Source organism: Haliotis cracherodii, unplaced genomic scaffold (assembly GCF_022045235.1).
Source record: "Haliotis cracherodii isolate W230 unplaced genomic scaffold, xgHalCrac1.p SCAF_3, whole genome shotgun sequence".
In the NCBI taxonomy this organism is placed as follows: Eukaryota; Metazoa; Mollusca; class Gastropoda; order Lepetellida; family Haliotidae; genus Haliotis; species Haliotis cracherodii.
The window spans coordinates 26034861-26062657 of record NW_027266286.1 but is presented as its reverse complement, the minus strand read 5'-3'; the positions used below and the strand labels follow the sequence as shown (position 1 = coordinate 26062657).

The following is a 27797-nucleotide window of genomic DNA, read 5'->3' as shown; positions in this document are numbered from 1 at the left end:
TATAAGATCTAGACTACTGAGAACGGACATAATTCATGATGATTGCATAACTATCTCCCCTGAACGGGTACTCGAGTCCTGAAAATTGGATTCGGGTCCTAAGCTACCCGACACGTTATCGGGTACTCGAGTACCCGTCGCAACCCTAACCTCCGCTCGGCTCATGTATCTCTGAGATGGACTCCATTTAGCTATGTATCCCCGAGATGGACCTCCGCTCGGCTCATGTATCTCTGAGATGGACTCCATTTAGCTATGTATCCCCGAGATGGACATCCGCTCGGCTCATGTATCTCTGATATGGATCTCCTCTCCGCTCTTGTATGTTAGAGCTGAAGCGATAATCATCTTGGTTATATCCGAGCTGGATCTCCTGTCACATCGTACGTCTCTGAGATGGAGCTCATACCATACCACATCTTGCGTGGGGCTTGGTCGAGAGAAAGTGGGTGTCCCTCGCACCCTCTCAGCTATGATGTTTAGCAGCTTGCAGTACTCGCAAAGGTGTGAGTGCGCTTTCATTGAATGCGTTGGGATTTCAACACGGGTTAGGCAATATATGTATTCCTATTCACTGGTGTGCGTGCGTGCGTGCGTGCGTGCGTGCGTGCATGCGTGCGTGCGTGCGTGCAAATTAAATAGTTTTCTTTGTTTGTTTTTTTCTGCCGCACGCAGTAATATTACAGCTATATGGTGGTGGTCTGTAAATAATCGAGCCTGGACCAGACAATCCAATGACTGATATCATGAGCATCGATCCACGCAACTAGGATCGATGACATGCTTCAACTAAGTCAGTGAGCCTGACCACCCGATCCCGTTAGTCACCTCTTACGACAAGCATAGTCGCCTTTTACGGTAAGCATGGGTTGCTGAAGACCAATTCTTTCCCAGATCTTCACGGGTCGAATTAAATAGTACAACAATAATGTTTAATACAATAATCGTTTAATTGATATAAACAAGCGCTGACACGTTCGATTCCAAATTCAGTATAGTACCGTTTCTACTACAGCAACAGCTCAACATTGAGGTGAAGTGAGAGGAAAATATGTTTAACGTCGCGTCCAAGATTATTGCATATAGAGACGTACGTGCATGCACGCGTGTGTAGGTAGAGGAGAGGTGAGGAGGTGGTAATCTTCTGGATGATAATTTTACATACATTCGTGTTTCGGGGTCATGGGTGGCCCAGTCGTCTAAGGCGCCGCGATTCGCTGTGCAGAGTTGCGTCCCTTGGGCACGCCAGAAACCTATGATTGTGGCTTCGAATCCCGGTTGGCCCCAATTATGTTTCTAGGTTTGTCAGCACCATACCCGTGCTCGTGGGTTTCACCGAAGTGGTTAACGTCTGAGACCTGCATCACGTCGGGCTGTCCTCCCACATTAAGCTGACACGCCGCGATATAACTGGAATACTGTTAAAAGCGGCGTTAAATCCAACTCACTCACTCACTCACTCACTACATTCGTGTTTCATTTGTTGTATGTTACGTCTGGCAAACGAGTCTCTTGTAACATTTCTGATGACTGAACAAACACAAATGGGGTCATCCTCTTTCTTTGTACTTGGATACACTATACGCAGTTATTTTGAACCGCAATGGTAGTCACGTTGCCACCTACATGTACTTAAGTTTCTACAAGTCATTTTCTGTTGGAACACGTTCAGCTTCATGTATTTACCTAAAATAAGAATCTACGTTTTCATATCAATAAACATTCACGCATCTCCACCGATCCATTTTGTCTATGTGGGGCTCCATTGAAATTGTTAGGTCACTTGTTAAATGAAACATAACAGAAAGAGATTTGTGATCAGGTAAGACTTTACCTTGGCTGAATGAAAACTCAACGACAGCTTGCGTCTGGCTTGAAGAGAAATATGACATCATTTATTGATCGTAAAACATTTGTATGTGTTAAAATGTGTGTTATTTTAAAGGAGGAGGTGTTTATATAAATAATTAATTGTCTGTTCACAAATCCTATTCATGTAACTATATTTTCTGAATAGCATTTTCTTTGCATGGAAATTGGTATTTTTCGCTTAGGTAGAACGTCAATAAGTAAAATACAGATTGTGTAACAGACTGAGTATTATAGATCCATGACAAATGCAATACCATGAACGATACATTAAAAGGTGCAACACGTGTATCCGATAACTAGTTAAAATATATTTCGCAGGTAATCAATGAAAATTGCGACACATGTTTATGTGAACGCGTACGAACAAATGTCAGCCACAACCTGAATCAAGTAAAATAACTCACAGCTATGTGAAATGCTCATTTCGACCTCCAGAGGTGTTAATGTGGCAATTGCAAACTTCGAGACAAAGGTATATACTTTTATATAGTCAATATTGGGCCGGGTCCAAAGTTCGAGATTGTGCTATGTATGTTTATCTGGAATTCGAGATTAGCGGTCAAGTTTATATGCATTTATATAGTAAGGCGGAGATGAGGTTCGAGATTACGGTACATTCGAGATAACTAAGTTCGAGATAACGGGGTCCAACTGTTTGTTTAACTGAAACATTATATACAGGGGCGCCTACAACAGAAGCTATGTTTCCTTATTCATCAAAGCAGGCGATTCATGGAACAAACACTTTTGAAATAAAAGACATTTTATCTTTACCTGGTAATAAAGATGACATAAACTAAGCATTTGTCGCACAAATGCACAAAACTTATTCAAATAATCACATATCTATGAGATGTTTTTCCTATGCTTGTTCTGTTGTCAATTATTTATTCTCACCGTTCCAACAACAGGATGCAAACGATAGTTTTGATATAGCAACAAATCCATTTTGTTTTCGATATAAAAAACCCAGTAACTTGTGTAACGATAGATAATAACATAAACTGGTGCCATTGATCCATATCTGACTCCAAAACAGGATTTATTGTTTTATAATTCTTTCATTACACACGACTGCTTTGAGGCCATAAACACTAAGAGCTACAGTTTGAAAAAAACAGTGGTCGTGCTTCGTTGCACCAGAGGCGGTAAACAAACACTTACTTATTATGCAAATTGCTTAAGTGACGGGTACTCCCGGACATGCCCACCCTTTCCGCGAACACCAGGGCCCACTTGCACAAAGCGATCTTAGCGCTAAGATGATCGTAACTCCCACACTTTAACATAGGCTTACAATAGTCGTAGTGCTAAGATTGCTTTGTGCAAGTGGGCCCTGGTGTCATCAGTGTTTGTTTTTTGTTTAACGACGCACTCAGCAATATTCCAGCTATAGGATGGAGGTTTGTAAATAATTGAGTCTGGACCAGACAATCCAGTGATTAACATCATGAGCATCGGTCCACGCATTAGGGATACGATGACATGCATCAACCAAGTCAGCGAGGCTGACCGCCCGATCCCGTTTGTCGCCTCTTACGATAAGCATAGTCGCCTTTTACGACAAGCATGGGTTGCTGAAGACCTATTCTAACCCGGATCTTCACGGGCAGGTGTCATCACTGATTTTCACTGATCCATTCAGGTTATTTTTGCTACCGCCATTTTGCTTATGCCAAAGGGAATCTGTTTCGTCTGATTCTCTGGCATGGACGTTTTGTATTTCCTTGTAACTGAGACTACGATTCCCTGATTCTGCATTATCATTTGATTTCAAAACACAATGAAACACATACCACTTCTGAAAAACAAAAGAAACCCCAGACGATTAGAAAAAAATAGAAACCGATAAAATGTTTTGAAAGCCAACTGTGCTTTCAATATTTATCACAATATCACGACCCCATTTAATAGTAACAGAGTCACAAATACGCCTTTAACACCACCGGTTCCCCCTCCCCTCAAATCGGAATGTGCTGAATACAGAAACCTTCATGTTAGTGATTTCATTAATTTGCCTATATATATAGTCAGAATCGTAAAATGGAATCTGCTTTTGTCATTTGTCATATGATTGTGGAAAAGGGCATGACGCTTTTATAGATTGAACAGTTCTTCCTTTGTGCATATTCCAACTTATCACGCAAGTAACGATAGCATATCGTCTGCATGAAATGTTATTTTACGATTTTCGAGTTGGTTAATATAAATATATATATAATATATAAGTGGTGTAAGATTGAACACAGTTTTAATAGGCTAGCGCTTTCAACTCGTACCACGTACGAGTCTCATCAGGCCATAACTGAATAACGGACATGAAGTAGTAACATATAGTTACGTGACGTCATAACATTAAGGAAACTATGACGTCACAATACCAAGGTGACAATGGACAAATTACTTACGCCTTTACATTAACTAAGGCGCGTATTTATGAATGAAATGTTGCTCTTTTTGAAACAATGTAGTTTCATTATCAAAATTTAGCTTATATAGCGGGAAAACTAAAAAGTTGCCGTTTCCACATGCTTCTAAATGTTCACTGAGTGGAATCGTGCGGTTGTGTTGCTGCTTTGTTTGTGAACGGTGAAGATTCATTCTTCTTTTTAATTTAAGTTCTGTCTTTCCGATATACTTTTCATTGCATCCACTACAAACAATCAAGTAAATAACATCACAAGTCATATATATATATAAATCGTCTGCATGAAATTTACGATTTTGATACATTGAGTTATTTATAATTGCTTACATGAACCATTTGTTTTCAGGAGATTTTATGTCAACCACAGAAACCTTTTATCCTGTAGTATATCTGCCAAATCCTGCTTGTATCTGCTGTAAAAATCGTCCAGCAGAACACGTGTCTTTTCAAGCATAGGACCCTGTTTTATCTTCTTCTCAGATACCCGCTGATGAGGCACATTGGCGATAAAACTCAACCAATCTTCAGTATAATCTGAAATACAGTGTGACTTGATATGATTTATGATGCAGGAGGAATATGTGCACAGGTAATGGAGGTGATATGCTGAACTTTGAAGGTGATAAATCTCAAACATAAAACAGGAATGCGTTATACTTCCTTTTCTGGTAGTCCATGAGCCAGACCAGAAATTGGTACCTCCTGGGGATTATTTGAAAGTCATATACCCAGAGATGAAAAAAAACACTCGGGGACTCACAGCTTAGGGTAGTAATCACCATATATAGGGGGACCCCTGAGCCGAACCCACGGGACCAGATTTCGGGGTAAGGGAAACTAGAAAGTGGAATAACTTTACAAGCAATAGTCGTATGGTGAAGTGCGAAGTGCTTCATAGAAGGTCTCCTGGCATATGTCTTGTGAAAACGTATTTATCATCTCTTTTATCTTTTTTGAGGCCTTCAATCAGTTAAACCCATTCCACACACGCCGTAGCAGTGCCTCCGAGAGCAATTTGTGGAATCCAACCACACAGTTGTATCTTCGACCATTAAGTACACCTTCAACAGAACCTTCAGCGATCACTCCAGATTCTATGCAGAGGTCTACCTTTTCTACCACACCTAACATTGTGCGCTCTGTGTGAAATACGCATAACCAAGGGACGATTCAGAAAATAGCGTCTTCTGTTTCCAAAGGTTTTCAGTGGCCTTTACATACAATGCTTGGTCGCAAACCAAAACAATGTTCCCAAGGGCTAGAGACGTTCTGATCTTCTAGGACTGACACAAAACCTCATGTACAGTGAGTGGAACACCAATCACAACTTTATCATGGACCTGAATATTGAACTCCTTCATGCTACTCACAGGTTTGCTGAACAATGCAACCGAGTTATCGTCCATAGTAGGGTTTTCTTGTACACCTCCTGTTTCTGTTCCAGGCCATCTACTTCAATGAAATCACGAGGTGGCGGACCATCTCGTACATAAGCATTGTAGCTAGGAAGCTGCGACTTGATAGTTCTCTGCTTCTGTGTTGGTTCATTCTGGACATCCTTCAAATGATGTGGACCACACACCTTTTGCTGCACGTAGATTCCATTCACTTTGTGTGATGTCCCTCCTCGACCTAGTGTCTCTTCAAGTCAATCGATGTTATCAAACGCCAATGTTACTTGGACATTTGGTTGTATTCATAATGGTAGTGTAACACTTTCTTCTCTCGGTGTCAATCTCTTCAATTTGAGAGTATGAAACGCCACGTCCAATTAGGTTCAGAATGCGAATTAGTTCCACACACCCATTGAGTAATTTCCCAACATATGGCATCAGGATTTGTTTTTGGGGTTTCATCTTGACACATGTTTTACCATAAACAATGTCCTACCCTATAGTCGTCACTATATGGCTGAAATATTTGCCTATGTGACGTACAATTTTAACTCAATCACTCACTTACCCTATGTGAATATGGTCTGATACAAGAAATGATGTGTCACTGTCTCAAGTTTAAAGTATTTTCAAGAAGAAGGTTACTGATGCAGGAAAGTAGGCAGATGCATTTTTCATGTATGTTGGTACTGGTGGCCAAGGAATTTTAACATCTTACCCCTTGACTTCATTTCTAAGCATAACAAATACATTCATCATCATTATATCAAAATGAGAAGTGTCTTGCTTGGCAGCTAGGAGCTGTTCCTTCAACTTCTGGTTTTCTTTGACCAGATCAGTCAATGTTTAGTTGTCAGGATAATCCAAAGGTTTGCTTTTCTCATCAGGTATCATATGGATATTCTTCAATTTGAGTATATGTTTGGTCAAGGTCGCAAGAAACAGAGTCTGTGGCAGCTGTGGCGTCTTTCCAAGCATAGTTTATAGCCAGAGCGATGGAAATCTCCTTCAGCAGCAACTTTAAACACATTAACTGCTCCCTTTTTCAAAAATGGTAGATGAGAGTTATCTCTTGAAAAGCATCTTGAAAGATTATTTAAACTTTCCCATATGTTAAGGAGAGTTACATATTAGCGATTGTTTTTCTTCATACCAAAAAAGTCTATACTCTCATAATGCTTTTGGCTAACATCCCTGTTCTTGTTCTCACGAGGAGGCCATTGAAAGGGAGCAGTCATTGTTTCAAATTCAACTTTAGTACAAAACATTAAGTTTGTCTTTTATTTTGCAGAATAAAGGTCCAGATGCGTCCCTTCTTATTCGTATTCAACATATATGTGAAAAAGTTATATTTTGTAATATATTCAGGTTTAAACCAAGTTCATATATGGAACTAGATGGCATTCTTCTTGGATTAGTGGTAACCAAATTACATAAAATTTAACTTAACCAACATATGAATACACATAGGACATGACTATTAGCAATAGGAGTGTTTTTTTTTATCAGAACATAATGACAAATTTCAGGAAGTCCAACTTCATAAAATCTTGTATGCTATTAGCACAAAACGACATTTGTCTTAAAATGCATCAAAACCCGTTCTGTACACACCACAAAAGACAATAAATTTCACTTTTTCAGACTTTTAACAGACTTGAGTACTTCCTGGCTTCAATCATTTGGGTTAACAAAGTCCCACTGGTGTGGTGTCTGCAGTGTATTTTCTGACAGGTGGTAATAATTTAAGCAGGGGTCAAATTTCGTGATCTTTGGTGACTTCATTGTTATTTATGTATTAGCGATACGACTATTGCTTGTAAAGTTATTCCACTTTCTAGTTTCCCTTACCCCGAAATCTGTTCCCGTGGATTCGACTCAGGGGTCCCCCTTTATGAGGTGATTACTACCACTAAGCCCTGAGTCCCGGATTGCTTTCAAAGGTTTTTTTTCATCTATGGATATGTGACTTTCAAAAAATCATACTGAGATTTTGCCACCCCAGGTGGTATACACTTTATAAAACTTTGGGGTCTGGCTCATGGACTATTCCGGTCTCTGGCTTTATGGTGGAAAAACATATTTAGGGAAAGGTAAAGAAAGAGATAAAACTCACTCAGTTTCAGATAGTTGTACACTTTTCTTAACTGAGATTTTGGATCTTGATCGTGGTCCTCTGTTCGCAAGATAAGGAATTGCTCTCTTGGAAAAACCTTCAGCCATTCTCGCATGTACACTGAATAGCACCCTAAGAAAATCCGAGTCTGTGAGAAAAGAATAGCCATTGTAATATGCGATAACATTTCGTCAGTTGTGTGAATGTGCTTCAGACTTATGTAATAACATTTTTTTCCTACCCGAAGTGTTCGTGCTATCTCCAGGCTGTACAGACAATGTTCCACCGTGTGGTTCTTCATGCAGGTCTCCTCGGTCTGGATATCTCTTCTCACAGCTTCGTGAAAAGCCACAGCTGATCTTCCGTCCAGCATTGTGTAATCAGAATATAACCTGCAATCATATCACATGGCATAATTCACTTGGATACGATTTTCAAACTCTGTGAACACTTTGATATATCGGGTTATTTGAGCAGAGATTTTGTAAGATTGCACTTAAATAAGCAACAAAGCATTTTCATAATCATGGTATTGTTCTTTATCATTATCATTATATGCATACATAGGTAAAGTTCAACTTTATTCAGTGATGAGTAGTGGGGACGTTATAACTAGCTAACTTGTATTAAATGTCAAAGAACATGGCATAATACGCTTGGATAGGATGTCCAAGTTATGTGAACTCTCAGATATATCGTGATATTTGAACAGAGATGTTATAAGATTGCACTTAATGAAGTAACAAAGCATTTGCATATTTGCATAATCATGGCATTGTTCTTTATCACTATCAAACAGTGATGTACCAGGAGGCATTATATATATAAAACGATTTCAATATGTTTCCAAACTGTATACGAAGCCTTTATGCAGTTTCAGTTGAAAATGAGTAATACGTTCAGTAATTGTAGACTTCAAAGAAAAAATAATAACTACAAACTTAGTGTTCATAAGTGAAGGACATGTTCAAATATTTCAGTGAAGAATTATTAAACATTTTGCCAATTTTCCAAACCTTATTTTCGATAGTTGCCTTTTTGAAATTGGGTGACCTTGAACCTTCACAAAAATCCAATAATGACCATAGAATGTCTGTGAAGAGTAATGTGAACGTAGTTTCGTGATTTCCCTTGTCTAAAATATCAAATTAATTTGGTCATAAGATGTTTATACGCGCATTTTATAGTGTTCACCTTGACCTTCAAAATTATCAACTCATACACCAGAAATACCAGGGTTGATATCAGTATACACGCTTTTACAAGTACTGTTAACATGTAATAGACACAGCTGCGTAGAATCATATAATTTCTCTCATCCTGCCAATGCGACCATTTATCTTTCTTCTGACTGTTACAAAAGTAACCAAGGTTTTGCGCACACACAACATACATACAGTGTGTAGATACCTTTCAGTTGGATTTCTGAAGATGAGAATGAACTTCGGATCTGTATACACGTGTCTCATAAGATGGGGTGTCATGACCACTGGTTTCTCTAAACCTGCATTTTGTGGTATTTTTGGCCATCCTCGGAAATCGCTAAAATCTGATGGAGTTGCGTCACCTGGACGGATAAAGATAACAATAAAGGAACATAATGCTATCATTTAACAGCAATTTTGTCTCATTGCATTTTAATGATTTTAACATTAACAATCAAAATACAATTGTAGCACAAGTCATACGTAAAAGAAAATCGATTGAAGGTGGGAGTAGATTAAGTCAAATAATATATTTATCAATTTTATTCAAATCGGTTTTTTTCTGTAAGGGACGAGGCAGTGGGATTCTCTGCCTAGGTAAATTATCCTTCTTTTGCGTCCCCTGTGACCTATCGTGAGATGGTTGGAATTTTCAATTTGTCCAATGATTCATGAAAAATAGTCTAGCATACTTACCTGTAATCATATTGTGATAGCCTGTTTCCGTAGTTGTCTGTTCTATATTTTGCGAAGCGTTAGCAAACTTATGTTGAAAGCACCTGAAGTTGCAAGGTGTCATCTTTTTCATGGACCATTCATAACCTGTGGAAATGTCAGCGATTTGAAACATCAATGATTTATTCTCTTTAAGTCTATTTTTCACAGCATATGAATGTTGCATTTTCCATCGTGTCAACAACTGCTACTTATATTAATTGGTTTACTCTTGCTTTCTTCTGTCTTGGCAATTCAGACTGATAACGTTATTGCAGTCTGTTTCATGTATTATACATACGACCTTGTATAATATACTGACGAGCAACAACAACTATACCAAAATCAAAATTATTAGAATTTGGATTCGAACACGAAACAATGTTCCTAGGTCATGTAACTTGTAGAAAAGCAACGGACATATGTGCAACTGAAAAAGCTTGCTTTAGGTCACTGAAGTCCATGTTGATGACTGTTTGGCGAAAACTGGAGTGAAGGTGTAGCATGATCACAGGATGCATATGAGTACAAAAAAAAACAGCTTACAAAAGCTTAATAAAACAAAGACAGAAACATGTTATGAAAAACAGAGATTTGGGTCATTGGTCATTGGTCACCGGGAGCCATACATGACACCGTCGACAGCTACGTGCAACTATTACCAGGTTGGCATCACAATACAGGACATAGTGGACAAACCCAGGACAGGCAGACCACGTGTCACCACACACAATGAAGATCATTATTTGCATATCCATCATTTATAGCAGCACTTGTGGTAGGAACTACCGCACTTTCAGTGGGCGGAGCTTATACGGGTGATCTGGCAGGTCAATATGACGTCATGGTAACACACAAATCCCATTGGTTAATGCGTACACGGGTGACAACATGTAAACACCCACCCACGTGGGCCGTTTGACAAGGGTGTTAGTTTTAATGGAAATAAATATCCATCAAAAGATTCCAAAGACAATGAACGAGAACGAAATACGTTTGTCGTGATGAATAACAGCAGTGTTAATATGTATCACGGCACAAAACGAAGTTGTGTGGTGTACGGCCGGTATAATTGCAGTTTATGAATAGCATTCTCAAAATATCCACGGCAATCGGTGATTTTAACACCGTCGTGTTCGTCTTGCCTACTGGAATCTGGATGACAATGATCGTAAAAATCCTGGTAATGGTCAAAATGTTTTCAAGTGATGAAAGTAGGTTTTTGTTATTTCCGTCACATGTTTTCATTGCCCAGTAGCAATGTATTTTGACAGAGTCACACTTGTCAGAAAGCTCTTCGTGCCGTCCTCACTCTGTGAAACTTCGCGGGTCCCCGTGTCCCAGATTTTAATTTCCTGTTGATTCCATTTGTGGCTTGCTAAGTATTATTTGCATATCGCCTACCATATTTTTCGCATGTGTTTCTAATCTCCAGAGCGGGCTGATATAAAATATAAAATAAAAAAAATATGTCTTTTTATGATAATACTATTTTATGGCATTTTTTATGAAGTTTAAAACACTTTGTACTAGTCTATAAATTGATTTATGACGTATACCGAGTCGCTTTGCTTCGGAAACGAATTTTTTAATGAACAGCTGAAGAAGGGTAAGGTTGAAATGATTCTTTTATGACGGTGCTATGGTAGTAGTAATTTTGTTTATTAGATCGGTGCACAATTTTCCACAATGACAGGAAAAACTGGGATACTGAGATTATTTCAAGTCGGAATTGAGATGGGGATGTCCGAAAAATCACAGACAGCCTTACATACTTCGAAACGATGTTCAGATAAAAAATTGTTCACACTAATTCTGTCATGCATGTGAACATTGATTTGAACATTATTTTCATTACGATTATTCATGTCGCTTGCTACACGGATCTCTTGCAACTACTTCAGTATGTACACATTTTCTTGTCTTGGAGCTCAAAGCAAACATGCATTTTTTCTCTATCCATGACGATAAAATAATCGAGTCTGCACCAGACAATCCAGTGATTAATATCACGAGCATCGATCCACGCAATTTGGGTCGATGACATGCATCAACCAAGTTTTTAGTCTTTAGTCTCCGAAATAATTTTCAAAATTACATACCTACAAAAAAGAAAAATATAATCCAAATGGAGTCCAGAAAAATGCTTAATACCCTAGAACTGAGGCAATCGAGACTTGCCAAATCACTCTTGACTTGACTCCTTTGTATTCCCTAGGTTCTGGAGGACAGACAAGACAAGGCTTTGGTTTTGGTTTGGTTTGTCGTTTAACGCCGCACTCAGCAATATCCCAGCTATATGACGGCGGTCTGTAAATAATCGAGTCTGGACCAGACAATCCAGTGATTAATATCATTACCATCGATCCACGTGATTGGGATCGATGACATGCATCAACCAAGTCAGCGAGCCTGACCACCCGATCCCGTTCGTCGCCTCTTACGACAAGCATAGTCGCCTTTTACGGCAAGCATGGGTTGCTGAAGACCTATTCTACCCCGAATCTTCACGGGTCGCCTAGACAAGGCGTGAAATGTGGAAATAATGAGGGAGCAATACATTGTAAGAACATGGTCATAAAAATATTGTGTATCAAAACAAACAGGTCGTGTCTCCGACATATTTATTACGACAGGCGATTTAGAAATGGCTTAAGGTTTGTTCTTTTGCACTTTCGTTTTGAAATTAAGTTCCTTTCATTCTCAGTGTTATGGAACACGACCAGGAAAATACGAATTAACGTATGACAGTGAAACCAATATACCAATATGTAACTCTTCATGTGAATTATTGCTCTGTCTTGTGCAACATAATGGAAATTTTCGTAAATAATAATTCTTCCTCTGACATTTGTCTTTGGTGTAAAACCATGTTCTGTATGGTACGGTATATTTCGAAATCCGGTTGGAGTGAACATGTACACACAGTGTATGTACCTAATTTATGTCCCCTTATTGATCATTTAAGGGCACCACTTTCTACGTTGATCTACAGCTACGAAGTATCACTTCCTACAGAGTATCCACTGTGTGCGTAATTCTTGTCCCATAACTACCTGGTATAAATACATTGTGGTATCTGTGACCCTTTGTGCACACGACCATGTCAACACTTGATGTGAGGAGGGAGCAAATAGACTTGGAAGACTCCAGCTACCCATTTCTAAGTGTGCTTAAATTCCTTTTCAGTCGTTCACTCATCCATACACAATTACTTTAGTATTAATGTAATGACAGCATTACCATATCTTCTACGGCACCAGTAAAAACATTCCTTCTCTTCGCGACAATCATTGCATCCGAGGACGTCTTCATGGGCCCTTATGCGGTAGGCGAGGTCGGTGGTCCCCGATTTGCACACCCCCAGAATATGGTAGTAAGGTATACACTTCAGGCTTAACTTCCCGTCCTCTTTTGCGTACCAGCAGGGGTTCTTAAAGTCTGGCAGATATTGGGGTCTTTCCTGTGATATAAGACTCAGTATTAAAAAACATAAATGAAGTGCTGTTTTGTAACATGAAAGGCGATATCCTCTTCGTAAATTCTCAGCATATAACACTGTGAACATTTAAATCCAAGTAACATTGTTTTTATTCTTCGGCCTATCAACAAGATTTTCTTCAAAATCACCAACTGCACTTTATTCCAACTACAAATATAATTATAATCTACACAGTCTCAGCTCGATCATTGTTATACTTTACTAAGAAAAGGGGTGATTCTATTTCTAAATTCCCTGATTAAAACATAATTTAATTCGTGTAAAAATACAACAAAAGGCATCTCTTGTACAAAGGAATTATTAGACAGCTTTTGATGAGTTCTTCAGAATGGAGGGAACACGAATCTCTACCATATATCCCCTTGATAGAAAGTAATGATTTCCTCAGGTGATTGCAGTAACGAAGCAAACCCTTTACATACCATACAGAACAGATCTTCTGCCTCATGTGGTCCTGCACCCACACACTGAATGTCAAGTTTCACTAATGTGTCGTCTACTCTGTTTGCTTCTGGTACATATCCATGTGAAATCGGGAACATGCTGAATCCATAATATTCGATTAGTATGCCCTGCCGAGTCACAAGCCACAGTGAAACACAAAGAATCATTGTGAATAACATCCATAACTTCATCGTGACCTGCTGGAAAGAGATACATGTTCGTATGTTTAAGGTTTTTGAGTAATGCATTGTGTTGTTCTCATTGGAACAATTTGTGAACACGATAATTTTATTTCTGATTGTAATTTGACGAAACATGGTACAAATTGTCTCAAGGGCACGGCCTTGATTGCATCAACTTTTCTATGACCTTCCCCTCAAGTTAAGGTCATCATCGTAAAAGGTCATAAAAGTTTCTTGGGAAATGTTGTATTAATTCATGAACAATCAAAGCATTTTCGAATCCCATGCGATTGGATCACATTTCAGGTCAGTGTCACGTGTGAAGCAGTCACCTTCAGCATTCATCACTGGAATTTGACAAAACATGAACTTAAGTGATGTTATGAAACCGTAGGTGCTTATTTTATTGTTCTTAGCTGCAGAGACATAGGACTATATTGTACTGCATTAGTAATGTTCTCGGATGGATGTTTGATAAACTATCTGGGGATGTCTTTACAAAATATACAATTTTGAATGTATGTCGTTATACATACGCATATAACTCTATTTGATATGTAGCTATGTCGTTCAGATATTAGGCAGTATTTTGTTCGCTCACAGTTTCCGTAAAGCTTCTAAATAAAAAAAATCGCCGCATAGTACTTTTATCGGTGTACGATAAAAAGCGGAGAAATTTACTGTTTTTCCTTGCAGAATATATTCTCGGACAACACTTAAAAATGTCGTTTTTTAAAAACAGGTTTAATATTTGCACTTAAATTTACACCATCAAATAGGAAATCTGATATTCCCCACCTCTGTGTACTTTTAAAGCCAGAGGTAGATCCTGTGCCGCGTGAGCGCAATTCTCGCACAACCTTCACTTTTCCGATCTTAGGAAAATGTGCGTCAGAAAAATAACCTCGGCATCCAGAGGGTTAAAGAGGGAAAACTAAACATTTTGCGTTCTGTCGTCCCGATGTACTTTTCATTGCATCCACTACAAACAGTCAAGTAAATATCATTTCACACACACACACACACACACACACACACACACACACACACACACACACACACACACACACACACACACACACACCAACCACACACACACACACGTCGCTATAGAAGTGCAACGTTACACCCCAATTCACCTCACTGATTCTGAAACATCATCTAAAATCTTTGACATGAATTGTGAACATGAACAAAGGCGTTTCCCAAAATGAACAGCTGCTGTATACATAAACGTATATTGTACTGCATGGCTTCTCGCATGCAGTAACATCTACGAGCTTCGTGTCATTAATATATCAATAATGTGGTTCCTATTTTTTCCCCAGTCAATTTACACCCAAGTGCATCTTATAATTCAGCACTTCTGGTTAGGACGATGTTTGCCAAAGGACACATGTCAAGGTCAATGCCGTACTAATAACCTAGTGACGCACGTAACAACGACTGTCAATCTGTCTGATACAGCTACCATACCATCATCCCTGTCACAACTGGCGTATTAACGGCTTATTCAAAATATTATTTGTAGAAAGTTCGTTAAGAGACTAACGTATTTCGTATAGAGTCCTCTTATTTGATAAAAAAGTAAGTAGGTCAACTGGGAATTCAACTGGATGTTACATTCTTTATATCAGCTAATAGCCCTGTTTGTGAAAATATGTACTAGACATAAGATTTAGAGACTAATAAAATCAATTGGATGACCGCATAGACCATAAAACCGAATGAAATATGTCTTGGTATCATCGCTTGTGTATTAGATGATGGTGATGACCTGAACTGTGATAACGTTAGATTAGGAAGGTGAGACATTAAAGTGTTTTATAATACTTGGGAACATGAGCAATAGGATGGAACTACATTAACAGGCATGGAATGGAATAGGGAAAATGGTGAAAACAAATTGAAAGAGATTTTAATAAAACATTATTGTACTAAACAACTTGCAAAAGCGGTGCCCAAAATTGTTTGACCGTGTTATGTGTGCTGTAGACTAACGACTAGCAAGTAATTGTCATGCTGTACGCATGGTTCCATATACAAATTCAGATATACATCCGGTATGAAACTGAGAACTGAGATGCCAAGTATAACCTGCATTCACACACGAAAGCAATATACTTGTGTGTGTGCCCTCTCCACTGAAAAATGTATCACTAAAGTATTTGCATTGTGATGAATATAGTATTAATAAAACTTGGTAATTTGGTAGGTCTCCGACAGATATGATTTTCATTTTTTGACACCTTTGATTGATACGGATTAGGTACATGTAGTCTAGTCACTGTCGCTAATGTATCTGCTTGTTAGAAATTTCAAATGTCCTGTTATGGCACTTTTTCTAAAATAAGGCAGTTTCTTTTATCGGGTATAAATAGTTGATTCGTCTTGTCACGCAGTCATTTTTACTTGATCAAATGATTTCCACGAAACATTCCGGCAGAGAGTTTTGTATTTTATTATTTTCATGTATTGTTAATTGTAGAAGATGCTTACATCACTGTATCTCAGAACGCAAAACTGATAACATTCAACCATGTTATTAGTACACAGTTAATTGTTACATATAATTTCCTGCATATTCCTTTTTGAACAAAAAGCCTACATGTATACTGTAACCGTTGTCCACTGTTAAAAGGTGCAGTCAGCCATGGTAAATGGAGAGACAATAATAAGTTGATTAATTATACTCTGTTGCAGAATATGCGCTATAAGTGTAATCATTTATACATATACACATTACACATATACAGATGAAACACACGATATGCTACAGTGCAAGAACAAATTCCCTGAATTTTGAGAAAGGTCTCAGCATGGGACTGTTCATTTCTTCTTAATGATGTCTACAAGCTTACAAACTTGGAGATGTTGGGGCAGTTAGGACCAAACGTTTTCAGCTTAGAGTGCCACTCTTCCCAGTGTTAGTGGTCCTGGAACCCATAGTGTCAAACAGGTTCTGCACAATACGTCCATCAGATTCTATTGTTCAGCAACATTGTCAGAATTTCAGAACTCTGGCATGATCAAGGATTTTGAAGGTGAACGAGGGGAAAGGCAGACGCACGTGTATTATTTACGTTAAGGTTATTATTGTCTGGAGTTCACATTTTTGGGCATTTCAGACACTAATTGAACACCTGAGTTCACCTGCACATGTCCACTTTAGTCAGACAGACTGTAACCCCAAAATGCAATGAGCGGTAGCTCTTAATCCCTTATAACAACGACAACAACAACCAGGGTGAGGGCACAGTAAGGTTAAACCGTGTCCACCAGACAAGTCAGCTCTATTTTTCAGCCCATAATTAATGTTTTTACATTTTCAATAAAAGGAATTTAAAAAATCGTATTTAACAAACCTACACATTACCAAATACATGTACAAAACTTTATAACCCGTTCTAGACTTCGTTCCAATCAACCTGGATCATTCAACTCGCTCGCGAAGGTCGAAAGTCGTATACGACTTTAAAGTGAATACATCTACAGTGTACAGTGTAGTCATTTTAAATGTATCATATATATTCATGATAAGCAATTATTTTCGTTCCTAATTCGAATGAGCACATTCTGAGGCTAAATCTGCAATAGGACAGAAAAAATATTTCTTTGTACAATGCAAACGATACAAACGTAGCGGCTGATAATAGAGGCAATGATTGAATAATCTGCAATATATCATTTGTTTTCGTTCAATCTATTGTACATTTTTGAAGTCAAGGAGTACTAAAATGTTGTGGTATTGTGAATGGATTTAGAATATGAATAGCGAAAAACAGTCCCATATGGGATGTACATGTATGACTTGTCTTCCAACACCACGCTTGTGCCGAGGCCCGTGGTCATAATACTAATCGGTCCAATAAAAGGATCAACTTGTTTCTCAGATATCCCGCTGTACTTGCTATGGTTTACTCCCAATTGTCAGACGACCTAATCATCTTCAGCAACCCATTATTGGCGTAAAAGGGCGACAGCGCTTGTCGTAAGAGGCGACTACCGGGATCGAGTTGTCGAGTGGTCGAGTTGTCAGATTCGCTGACTTGGTTGGTGCATGTCATCGTATCACAATTGCGTGGATTGATGCGCATGATGTCAATCACTGGATTGTCTGGTCCAGACTCGATTATATACAGACCTCCATCATATAGCTGAAATATTGCTGAGTGCGGCGTTAAACAACTAACAAACAAACAAAACTTGGAGGAATTCACAACAATCACTATGACGAGGTATGCCTATCTTGCAAACAACCTGAAAGTCAAACCCCGGCTTGGTTAAAACAAGAATTGCATTTAGATCCGCTATATGTTGTAGATCTCCTGTAGTCAAGAGATGCAATAGCCAGGCAGAACTATATCAATTTATCAGGGACAAACAGCTACTCGAACAAATATAAACAGAGCAGCCAATTAAAGAAAAAAAATGAAATCATTTCATGTACGAAAATAGAAATCATATCAACACAAAAAGAGAAAGTGTATGAGTACTTAACCTTGCAATAGATATATGTACCCTACGCACACACATGGGTCCCATTCGACAATCTACAACACACGAATAACTGTCAAACAAGTTTGGGTACCCCTTGTGTTCAGGCAAGTTATTTAGTTCAATCATTTTGTGTTAAAATCCTTTTCAATTTGTTTTCCCCATTTTCCCTATTCCATGCATGTTTATGTTGCTACATCCTATTGCTCATGTTCCCAAAGTATAATAAAACACTTTAATGTTTCTCCTTAACCCAAACATATTTCATTCGGTTTTTTGGTCTATGCGGTCTTACAATTATATGTTTCTGTTATGTCATGGTATGGTGATTCTAAATCTAAAATGTTGCTTGATATTGTTTTGACAATCAGTTGTGTGCACTGTCCAATGTGATACTCCTACGTACGTATATAAAAAATGTTGTACGTTTAGTCAATTGACATGTGTTCATTTTAAACAAGGATTAGTGTGACAGGACAACTAAGTTTGTCATCTGGTATAATGCACTTCCTCGATTAGCATAATTAGAACAGAGTTTGTAATTAGTTATATGCGGACTCCAGTTAGCTAAGGCAGCCAGGGTTCACTCTCAGTATGCCTACATCTCAGTCTACCTACACTGTAAATTAAAGTGTAGGCACAGCGAGAACACCCCTATTTCAATAATAACAGTGTGCAGACTGTCAGACAAACAAAAAAGAATGTGTAATATTTAATGTTATTTAATAGCAAAAACTTTGTGTTGAGAAATTGGGCCTAGATCTATCAATAGTTCACATAGTCATCTTAGTTCACAGTTCACATCTTCAGTTTCAACAGGTGGCTGGCAGCATCTAAGAAGTTCATTGAGCTCATCTGTCCTTGCACAAGCTTCACTTTCAGTGTCTGAAGACGCGAGTCTAAGTCTCAGTATACTCTCCTTCGGGGAGCTGGCTGGCCGCCGTGTTGAAGTTCAGCTCTTGTCAATCTTCTCAAGATCCTTCAATTTGGAAACAAATTCATGTAAATTTGGATTGGCCTTTCCTGAAAATGGTAGATGTCACGTAGTCAGTGAAGTTGTTCAAAAGAGGAATGTCCGGCCTATCTTCCAGGATCTCCAGCCATGCATCTTGAACTGTGTCTGGTGGCAGGAGAGGAAGGCAGGCAGATCGTCTCATGATTCTCTGGATTTCTGCATCCTCTCTGTAGTGTCTAACAAGACCAAGTGCTTGGACCTTGCGCAGGATACACTGGCTGTAATGGAACAAACGCCCATGAAGGAAATGTCTCTTCCAAAGCCTGAATAGCTGGCAGCTCAAAGTCAGTTTGGATGGTGATAGGGAGAAGTTCTGCACCAGTAACAGTCTCAACAGTACTCTCGAGTTGGTTGAACAATCTTACATACGTGTGTCGCTGTCTGTTCGGCATCAAGGCAAAGACAACGGGGGACATGTGGTTTCCTTGCAGGCAGTGAATGCCGTACAGCTGGCTCCATAATTACGTCCAGGGCTCATTCAGCTAAACATCGGCTAAGTACTTACATGTTTGAAATGTAAATAATTAGTAATAAATTGCACCATAGTATTAAACTCAAGGAAGTCATATCATTTAAATATATATTTCAAACTAATTACCTGCGTCAATACTGGCAAAGGTTGGTGTTGTGGCAGCTTCTTGAACACTAAGAGGACTCATGACTTCATTGTAAATCTGCTGTATGGGCTTGATATCTTCTTTGATTCGGCACCGTAGATTACTCATGAGGCGTAAGGTTGTGTCGTCTTCAAAAACTTCGTGGTTGTGAGGGGATGAATTTCGAACAAATTCACCAACTGTGCTAATTTATACTCTGTCTGCCTACAAAAAAGTGTAGGCAGATTGAGATGAAGGCAGACTGAGAAGTGACCGGCAGTCAGCATCAGTTGAGAAGAGGCGAGCAACTCAATGTGATTTATGAATTTGTGGAATCTTAATAAATAAACGAACGCCTGTCACAAAAATGTAGTTGAACATAGAACACACAGAATCGTAGATTTTTCTATCGTACATTTGAGGGTGAACGTGAACGAAGCCGTGCAGGGTGCCTTACATCGATTTTACTTCAGAACACACAGTGTTGCTCAGGCAAGTTTATTAATGATGATATTTTTATTCATCCGTGCAATAGATATGGCAATCATGAGCGCTGACTCTGTATGTGTTCGCAATAGAACATTTGGAAGAAATAAAAAAATCACTTACAAGTCTAGTACACAACAAAGCCATTAAGTGAATATCAAATAAATTGATTCACAATGTGACAACATCATATCCAAACTTTGTTTAATGCAACAGGTTTAAAGCATTCAGAATTGTACAATCATTATTATAAAATACAGCATGTTTATATATGTGTGTCGCTACCTCTCTCATGTTAAATACACAAATGTATAAAAATGTTTTAATATAATTTAAAATCACTATTAGTTTTACATTATAAGTAACATTATGGACCCTAGCATGTCGAGCCAAGAAACAATTGTATATATTATTCACCTTGGAATGTCTGTTTACTGTGTTTGCAGCGGGGTCCAGACAGTTCCCCAAGTGGACAATTCCAAATACTACTGCGCAAAATATTAATGCTGATTTGGAGAAAATTACCAAATGGATGAAAGCAAGTAAAGTATAATTCAAAGGAAACAGAAACTATACAATTTCACGTTGAAGTCAGTCTACATGCAATACCTAACCTTAAAATGAATTTTTTTTGTATCAGTGACTTTTGGTTAAATGTTTCAGTCAGATTGTTAATAGCATTCTGATATTGACGATATAGTTAAAAAGGTAAGCCCTGTGATTAATTGCCTTAGAAGTCTTAAATACCTTTCTGGTGCCCCCTGTCGTGAACCATACTCACTCACTCAGTTAAATACTTCCTTTCACATAAATCGTTAAAAGTTATGTAAAGCTTATTGGCCATATCTTTGCTCCCATATTTGGGATAATTGTACCAAAGGACAAGAACCAATCCGAGAAAGTTTACACTGCATTACGGACTATTTGTGGGGGGACAAAGGGTACAAGCCATGAGGAACTTTATTGAGAAACTAACATAGCCATAAGAAAACACTATTTTACAAGATGGAAAACATCTCTTCTGTTATATCAATTATTTATTCATGTACATGTGTAGGCCAGCGGCCCATGGTACAATATTTGGTCCATCATTAACATTTATAGGCTTAGTGTTTGGAGTCTAACATTCATAGTATGGTATATAAAAGTTGCAACATTTCTAATAACAGTTTCATTGTTTACCGCCATAAGCATATTGAATTTAGCAAGAGTAGGATGTACAAAATACTTCTGTGGTAAATACTGAAGACGAAGTTAATCATAAGCGTTACAAATTAATAAAAAATGATATTCATTCTCGACATATCTTTGATTGCAACTATTGCACAATCTCTGCTCTCGTGGAGTATTAACGTATCTACCAGTCTCAATGTGGAGAGTGTGGGAGCTACAGCGAAACTGGGCTAGTGCAACACGAAATTTGTTTATAGTGATAGCAGACAAATACAACTCTAGACTAAATGAATTTTTGAAAAGTGTATAATGGAACATTTTAGAACTATTTGCTTAAGACCAATGCCAATCCTGTTCGTAAGCAAATTTTAACCGATCTTCACATTCGGAAATAAATGATTCGGGGCAAATAACATATTGGTTCTCCCATATATATCCAAATCCAAGGCTGTATAAAAGAGTTTTGACTTTTGTAGCCCAATTAGTTTTACCATGTGTGGCTAGCTGAAATAACATACCATAACTTTCCTTAGGATATCGTGAATTTGGGAGGGACATAAGTTTACACCAATATTTTATACAGCGTTTATACGCAGAAATGTACAGTGGGTATCTTCCACACTCCCCTCGCACAACATGATTGGGAGTAGACGTTTTAACACCTAGCAGACGTTTACAAACAAGTACATGGATACTTTCTATTTCTTTACAGTTTTCAAAACTCCACATTTCAGCCCCATATAACATAATTGGAGCAATTTTAGTATCGAATACTTTAAAAAATAGTTTCAGTGGAATAGGTTAAAGTGATGAAAGTTATTTTAGAACCGAGAACAATACCCGTTTAGCCTGTAATGAAGCATTGTAAGTATGTTTGGACCATGATGAATTCTTTGAAAATACAACTCCCAAGTATTTGTACGATGATACACATTCCAACTGACAGCCACTGAAATACCATTTCTCAGATCTAGAAAGTGCTCCATCATTCTTAAAAACTACTATTTTCGATTTATCAATATTTACCTTTAGTGTAACGGTAGTCAGTCAGATATGGTAATAAGATATTTTAATAGCGCTTTATTGTTTCTTCTCATTAGTGGTGAGTATTGTTTTTAGCTCCCTTGGGGTATGGAGCGAGTACCATGCTTTCCGGTGAGAAAGGCCTATGTTTATCCGCATTCCGTCAAGATGTTTTACGGATTTCAGGGAATTGGACAACTGTGAGTTCTCTATATTAGAAATTCTGTAACATAAACATCATGAATACTCAGTTTCTACGTTCAGAGTTTTCGAAAACATTATAGTAAAACATCGATTGAGTGGAAAGAACGTGTACCGGGAGTAAGTTGAATTTCAATAGTGTCAGCATGGATTTGAATATTGACAATATATTGATGATGATTTAAGTAGCCGTGCGGCTAAACCTACACAAGAATACACTGATTATAAGATTGAACTATGTGTGAAACGTTTCAAATCTGCACTATCTGCATGGCGTCGGCAGGCGAGTAGTGTCATGAAGTTAGTATCTGACAGTGTGGACATATCTGAACTGCGTTCAATTCGTGATTGTTTAGGAGACCGTATGGCAATTGTGTGTAGTGAACATGGGAAACTAACTGAATTCAATTATTCTGATGAACATGTGCTTGCAAAATTTGACGAGATTGAATCAAAACATTTTGATTTAATTAAATCCGTAAGTGATAAACTGTGTGAACTTGAATGTGGTTTGAATGAACGGAAATTCGCTGACAGCAAATCATGTAAATCTATAAAGACTAAGTCATCAAAATTGTCGAATGTGTCAAAATTGTATGAGACCAAAATTGCTGCTACAGCCGAAGCTGCAGCATTAAAGACTAAATTGAAATTTCTTGAAGTTGAAAATCAAAAGAGAGCTGAGCTTGAAAGGTGTCAAACTGAAATGAAATTATCTATGGCTATGGCACAATTAGAAGCTGTAGAGAAATTAGAAAGTGAAGTGAATGAGGATTCTGTTCATTCTCCTGCTTTATGTCCGGATGAAAAAAACATGTTTGTACAAGATTATATTGACTCAGTTCAGGTTGAGAATCTTGCTCAAAGTGAAATTAAAGCTCCACATGTGTCATGTGTCAAAAGTGACATTGTGAATGTAGACATAGAATCTGTTCCGATTAAAAACGTTCAAGACTCGCAAAATGTTCTGTTCAGTCAAAACGTTCCGCTCAGAGAATCTCAGAATGAAGATTTAATCAAGGCCTTAACAAATCAGATAAACATTGGGCGTTTACCTCCACCAGAGCCAGGAACTTTCTCTGGGGACCCTCTAATGTACCCAAAATGGAAAAGTGCATTCAATGTCCTCATAGGGAGGCGAGGTATTCCTGAAGGTGAAAAAATCTATTATTTGCAAAGCTATCTTGACGGACAAGCCAAAGAGGCTGTCAAGGGATTTTTTCTTTTATCGTTAGAGAATGCATTCAGTGAGGCGATCAAATTGCTTGATGAACGTTTTGGAAACCATTTCATTTTTTGAGGTGCGTTTCGTGACCGTCTAGATTCATGGCCGATGGTAATGCATTACGTAAGTTTGCAGATTTTCTCAGACAGTGTGAACAGCAATGTCAAGCGTGTGATCACTAGACATCCTAAATGATGAACGTGAAAATCGTAAGCTTATTCAGAAACTACCTGATTGGCTCCTAAATTGTTGGAGACTTAAAGTCGCCGAATATAGGGAACAGACATCAGAGTTTCCTAAATTCTCCAGATTTGTGACTTTCATTGCTGAGGAAGCAGAAATAATGTGTGATCCTGTCACTTCTTTTCCCTTGGAATTGAAACACGAGAAGAAGCCCCGGAACACTCTTGCATCGTCACAGCATCAGACAGCTAAACGACCACATGGTACAGTGTTCGACGTAAATCTGAAAGATTCATCTCTAAGCACTGTCACAGATTAATTAGACAAGAAATCAAATGTGAAATTTGAAACTTGCCTTTTCTGTAAAGGTCAACACAAGCTTGATGATTGTGAGACAGTGTTGTCTAAACCCTTGATTGAAAGAAAACAGTTCTTCATAGACAGTCAAGTGTGCTTTGGATGTCTCAAGCCAGGATATCTTTCAAAGTTTTGTCAGAACAGGCTAACATGTAAGACATGCTCACGCCTTCATGCTGCTATGTTACATGGTGATCTCCTTAAACCTTCTGAGGAGACAAAGCTGAAAGGTATTAGCCATCTCAGTAATGGAAGCAATTCTGTGGATAAGTGCTCCATGATTTTCCCCGTTTGGGTATCTCATTCCGATAATCCGTCAAATGAACTGTTGACATATGCATTGCTGGATACCCAATCCGATGCGACTTTTGTGTTAAAAGACTTGTGCAACAACTCGGCGTCACAGGTACACCAGTTAATTTGTTGCTCTCTACAATGACTTCAGCAAATGCACATGTCAGAAGCGAGAAGGTCAGAGGTCTTCAAGTTCGAGGAATGGACAATGTGTTCAGGATTGCTCTCCCTGGAACATATTCAAGGGATGTGATACCAGCCAATAAGGACCATATTCCGACCCCTGACAAAGTGCAAGCATGGTCACACTTACGACAACTGTGTGATGTATTGAAGCCAACATACGATGTTGTCATCGGTCTATTGATAGGCTATAATTGCCCACAAGCACTCATACCTCGTGAGGTTATCGCACCAGTTCAGGAAGGTCAACCATATGGACAACGTACCGACCTGGGATTGGGTGTTGTCGGTATCATTGATCAATCACAAATTGAGAACTCTGATTCAATTGGAAATTCCGCTCAAACTACGTCCGCCGTCCGAAGTTCATCTATCTCAAAGAACATCTGTGAAGGAGCAGATTGTTCCAAATGATGTGATCCGCATGTTCTCTGTAGACTTTAATGAGAATGACTACAATGCTTCCAACATCTCTCATGATGATAGGATATTCATGAAACAGATGGAAGAAAGCATTCATGTAGCAGAAGGACATTATGAAATGCCGCTTCCGTTCAAGGTTGGAACTCCAGAGCTTCCAGATAACAAGGGGATGGCATTTCAAAGACTTGATGGACTAAAATCACGTTTCCGTAGAAATCCAAAGTTCCACAGTGACTACTCCGCCTTTATAAATGCCATGATTAAAGGTGGACATGCAGAGGAAGTTCCTGTAGGTGAACTACATGCATGTAACAGATGGTATATTCCGCACCATGGGGTATATCACCCTAAGAAGCCAAATAAAATAAGAGTCGTTTTCGACTGTAGTGCCAGATATAATGGCAAGTGCTTAAATGACTGTCTCCTGAAAGGACCCGACCTAACCAATAATCTGTTAGGCGTGCTCTGCAGATTTAGCCTTGAACCTGTTGCGTTGATGTGTGATGTGAAACAAATGTTTCACCAGTTCTTTGTCAACAAGGAACACAGGGACTATCTAAGGTTCCTTTGGTGGAGAAATGGGAACGTTGAGGATCAAGTTGTCGAATTCCGAATGAAAGTGCATCTTTCCGGTGCTGTGTCAAGCCCAGGCTGTGCCAACTTTGCACTAAAGCAAACAGTGACAGACCATGTGACAGACATAAGTTCAGCCACAGCACAGTTCATCAAGAACGACTTCTATGTCGACGACGGATTGTGTTCTGTTCCTACACCCTGTGATGCAGTGTCACTCATTAATGAAAGCAGGAGTGTATGTGCAATGAAAGGCCTTCATTTGCATAAGTTCATCTCCAACTCTAAGGAGGTCCTGTCAGCTATACCGCCTGAGGATCATGTAAGTGGTGTTCAGGACATTGAGATTGATTGTGACGCCTTGCCAACAGAAACAGCTTTAGGAGTACAGTGGTGTGGTTAAAGTTAAAATGAGTTAAATTATGTGTCATGAAACTTGTAAGAACACCTTTATGTATTTTCGACACTAAACACGAGTTTTGAGTAAAGGAGAATATTCTCGCCCATGGGCCAAACCTTTTTCTCGCCCATGAGCGAAATATTTCAATAACGTCGTACATTAGTTAAATTAAATTAAAATTAGTTAAAGTATGTGTCATGAAACTTGTAAGAACACCTTTATGTATTTGGGAAACAAAAACATGAGTTTTGAGCAAAGGAAAATATTCTCGCCCATGGGCCACACCTTTTTCTCGCCCATGGACGAAATATTTCAATATCGCTATAAAATCGTTGAATTAGGTTGAAAAGAGTTACATTTTGTGTCATGATACTTGAAAGAACTACATTTATGTACTTGGGAAACAAAAACATGAGTTTTGAGCAAAGAAAAATATTCTCGCCAATGGGCCAAACCTTTTTCTCGCCCATGGGCGAAATATTCCATGGGCAGGCCCATGGGCGACATGGTGTAAATATTGAGTTTTTGAACAATTTAAAAAAAATAAACTCTTCCTTAGTACATTGTATGTTCCCATGAAAACAGCATGTTTAATTTTGTAAATACCTTTGACCGAGACTGGGCAAAGACCGTTGAGTTTCTGGACTATTGGGTTTTCAGAATTAAAGGGGCACTGATCTAACGCAATTCCCCGGGACTGGTTGTTGCCTTTGTTATTGTTTTTTCCCAGTGAGTACCCGGATGTAGAGCAGAAATCTAGACTAGCTCGCGACCTCTGTTGCGCCATTCGTAAGCGCATTAGTCACTTTTATGGATACCGGTAGTAATAAGAGCGTATGGTCACATTGATCAACAAAATGAAATACAGTTTTCGAGATAATAAGGAAATGTAGGTATTTTTGTGGGTAGCATCGGTAATGGTGACGAAGTTTTGATAAGTCACTTGCTTGGTAATTTTGCGATTTTCGTTTACACTATTTTGACTTGCAACACAAAGTAAATATTTCATCTGAGCATTGCTTTTTTTATAGTGTGTATATTTTTTTACTGTCAAAATGTGTAACATATTTATTAAACGTATAAATATTCAGTTATTTTACAAAGTGACTGAAAAACATTTCCATCTGTATTATTATGATAACGAATTCCAAACATTTTGATGTTTAATGTCATCACCAAGAGACTGAAAATGTTACGTTGAAAAGTACATTTCTATGTTGTTTGGCTTCTAATCCTACATAATAATCTGTTGTGATGTTTGTAGGCCCTTTTGATCGTCTCAATCAATCTGGACAGATCTTTTAGTCAAAA

General features: G+C 38.4%; 1 protein-coding gene across 1 annotated transcript; it reads right to left on the bottom strand.

The window, feature by feature from the left end:
- Nucleotides 1-4652: 4652 nt before the first annotated feature.
- Nucleotides 4653-19785, bottom strand: LOC139475326 (carbohydrate sulfotransferase 15-like). The gene is made up of 9 exons (XM_071258551.1): nucleotides 19739-19785; nucleotides 19398-19587; nucleotides 13654-13875; nucleotides 12973-13192; nucleotides 9712-9837; nucleotides 9221-9377; nucleotides 8052-8202; nucleotides 7811-7958; nucleotides 4653-4834 (listed from the first exon to the last, which is right to left on the bottom strand). The coding sequence occupies exons 1-9, from the start codon at nucleotides 19783-19785 to the stop codon at nucleotides 4653-4655; spliced, it is 1443 nt and encodes a 480-aa protein (XP_071114652.1).
- Nucleotides 19786-27797: the final 8012 nt, after the last annotated feature.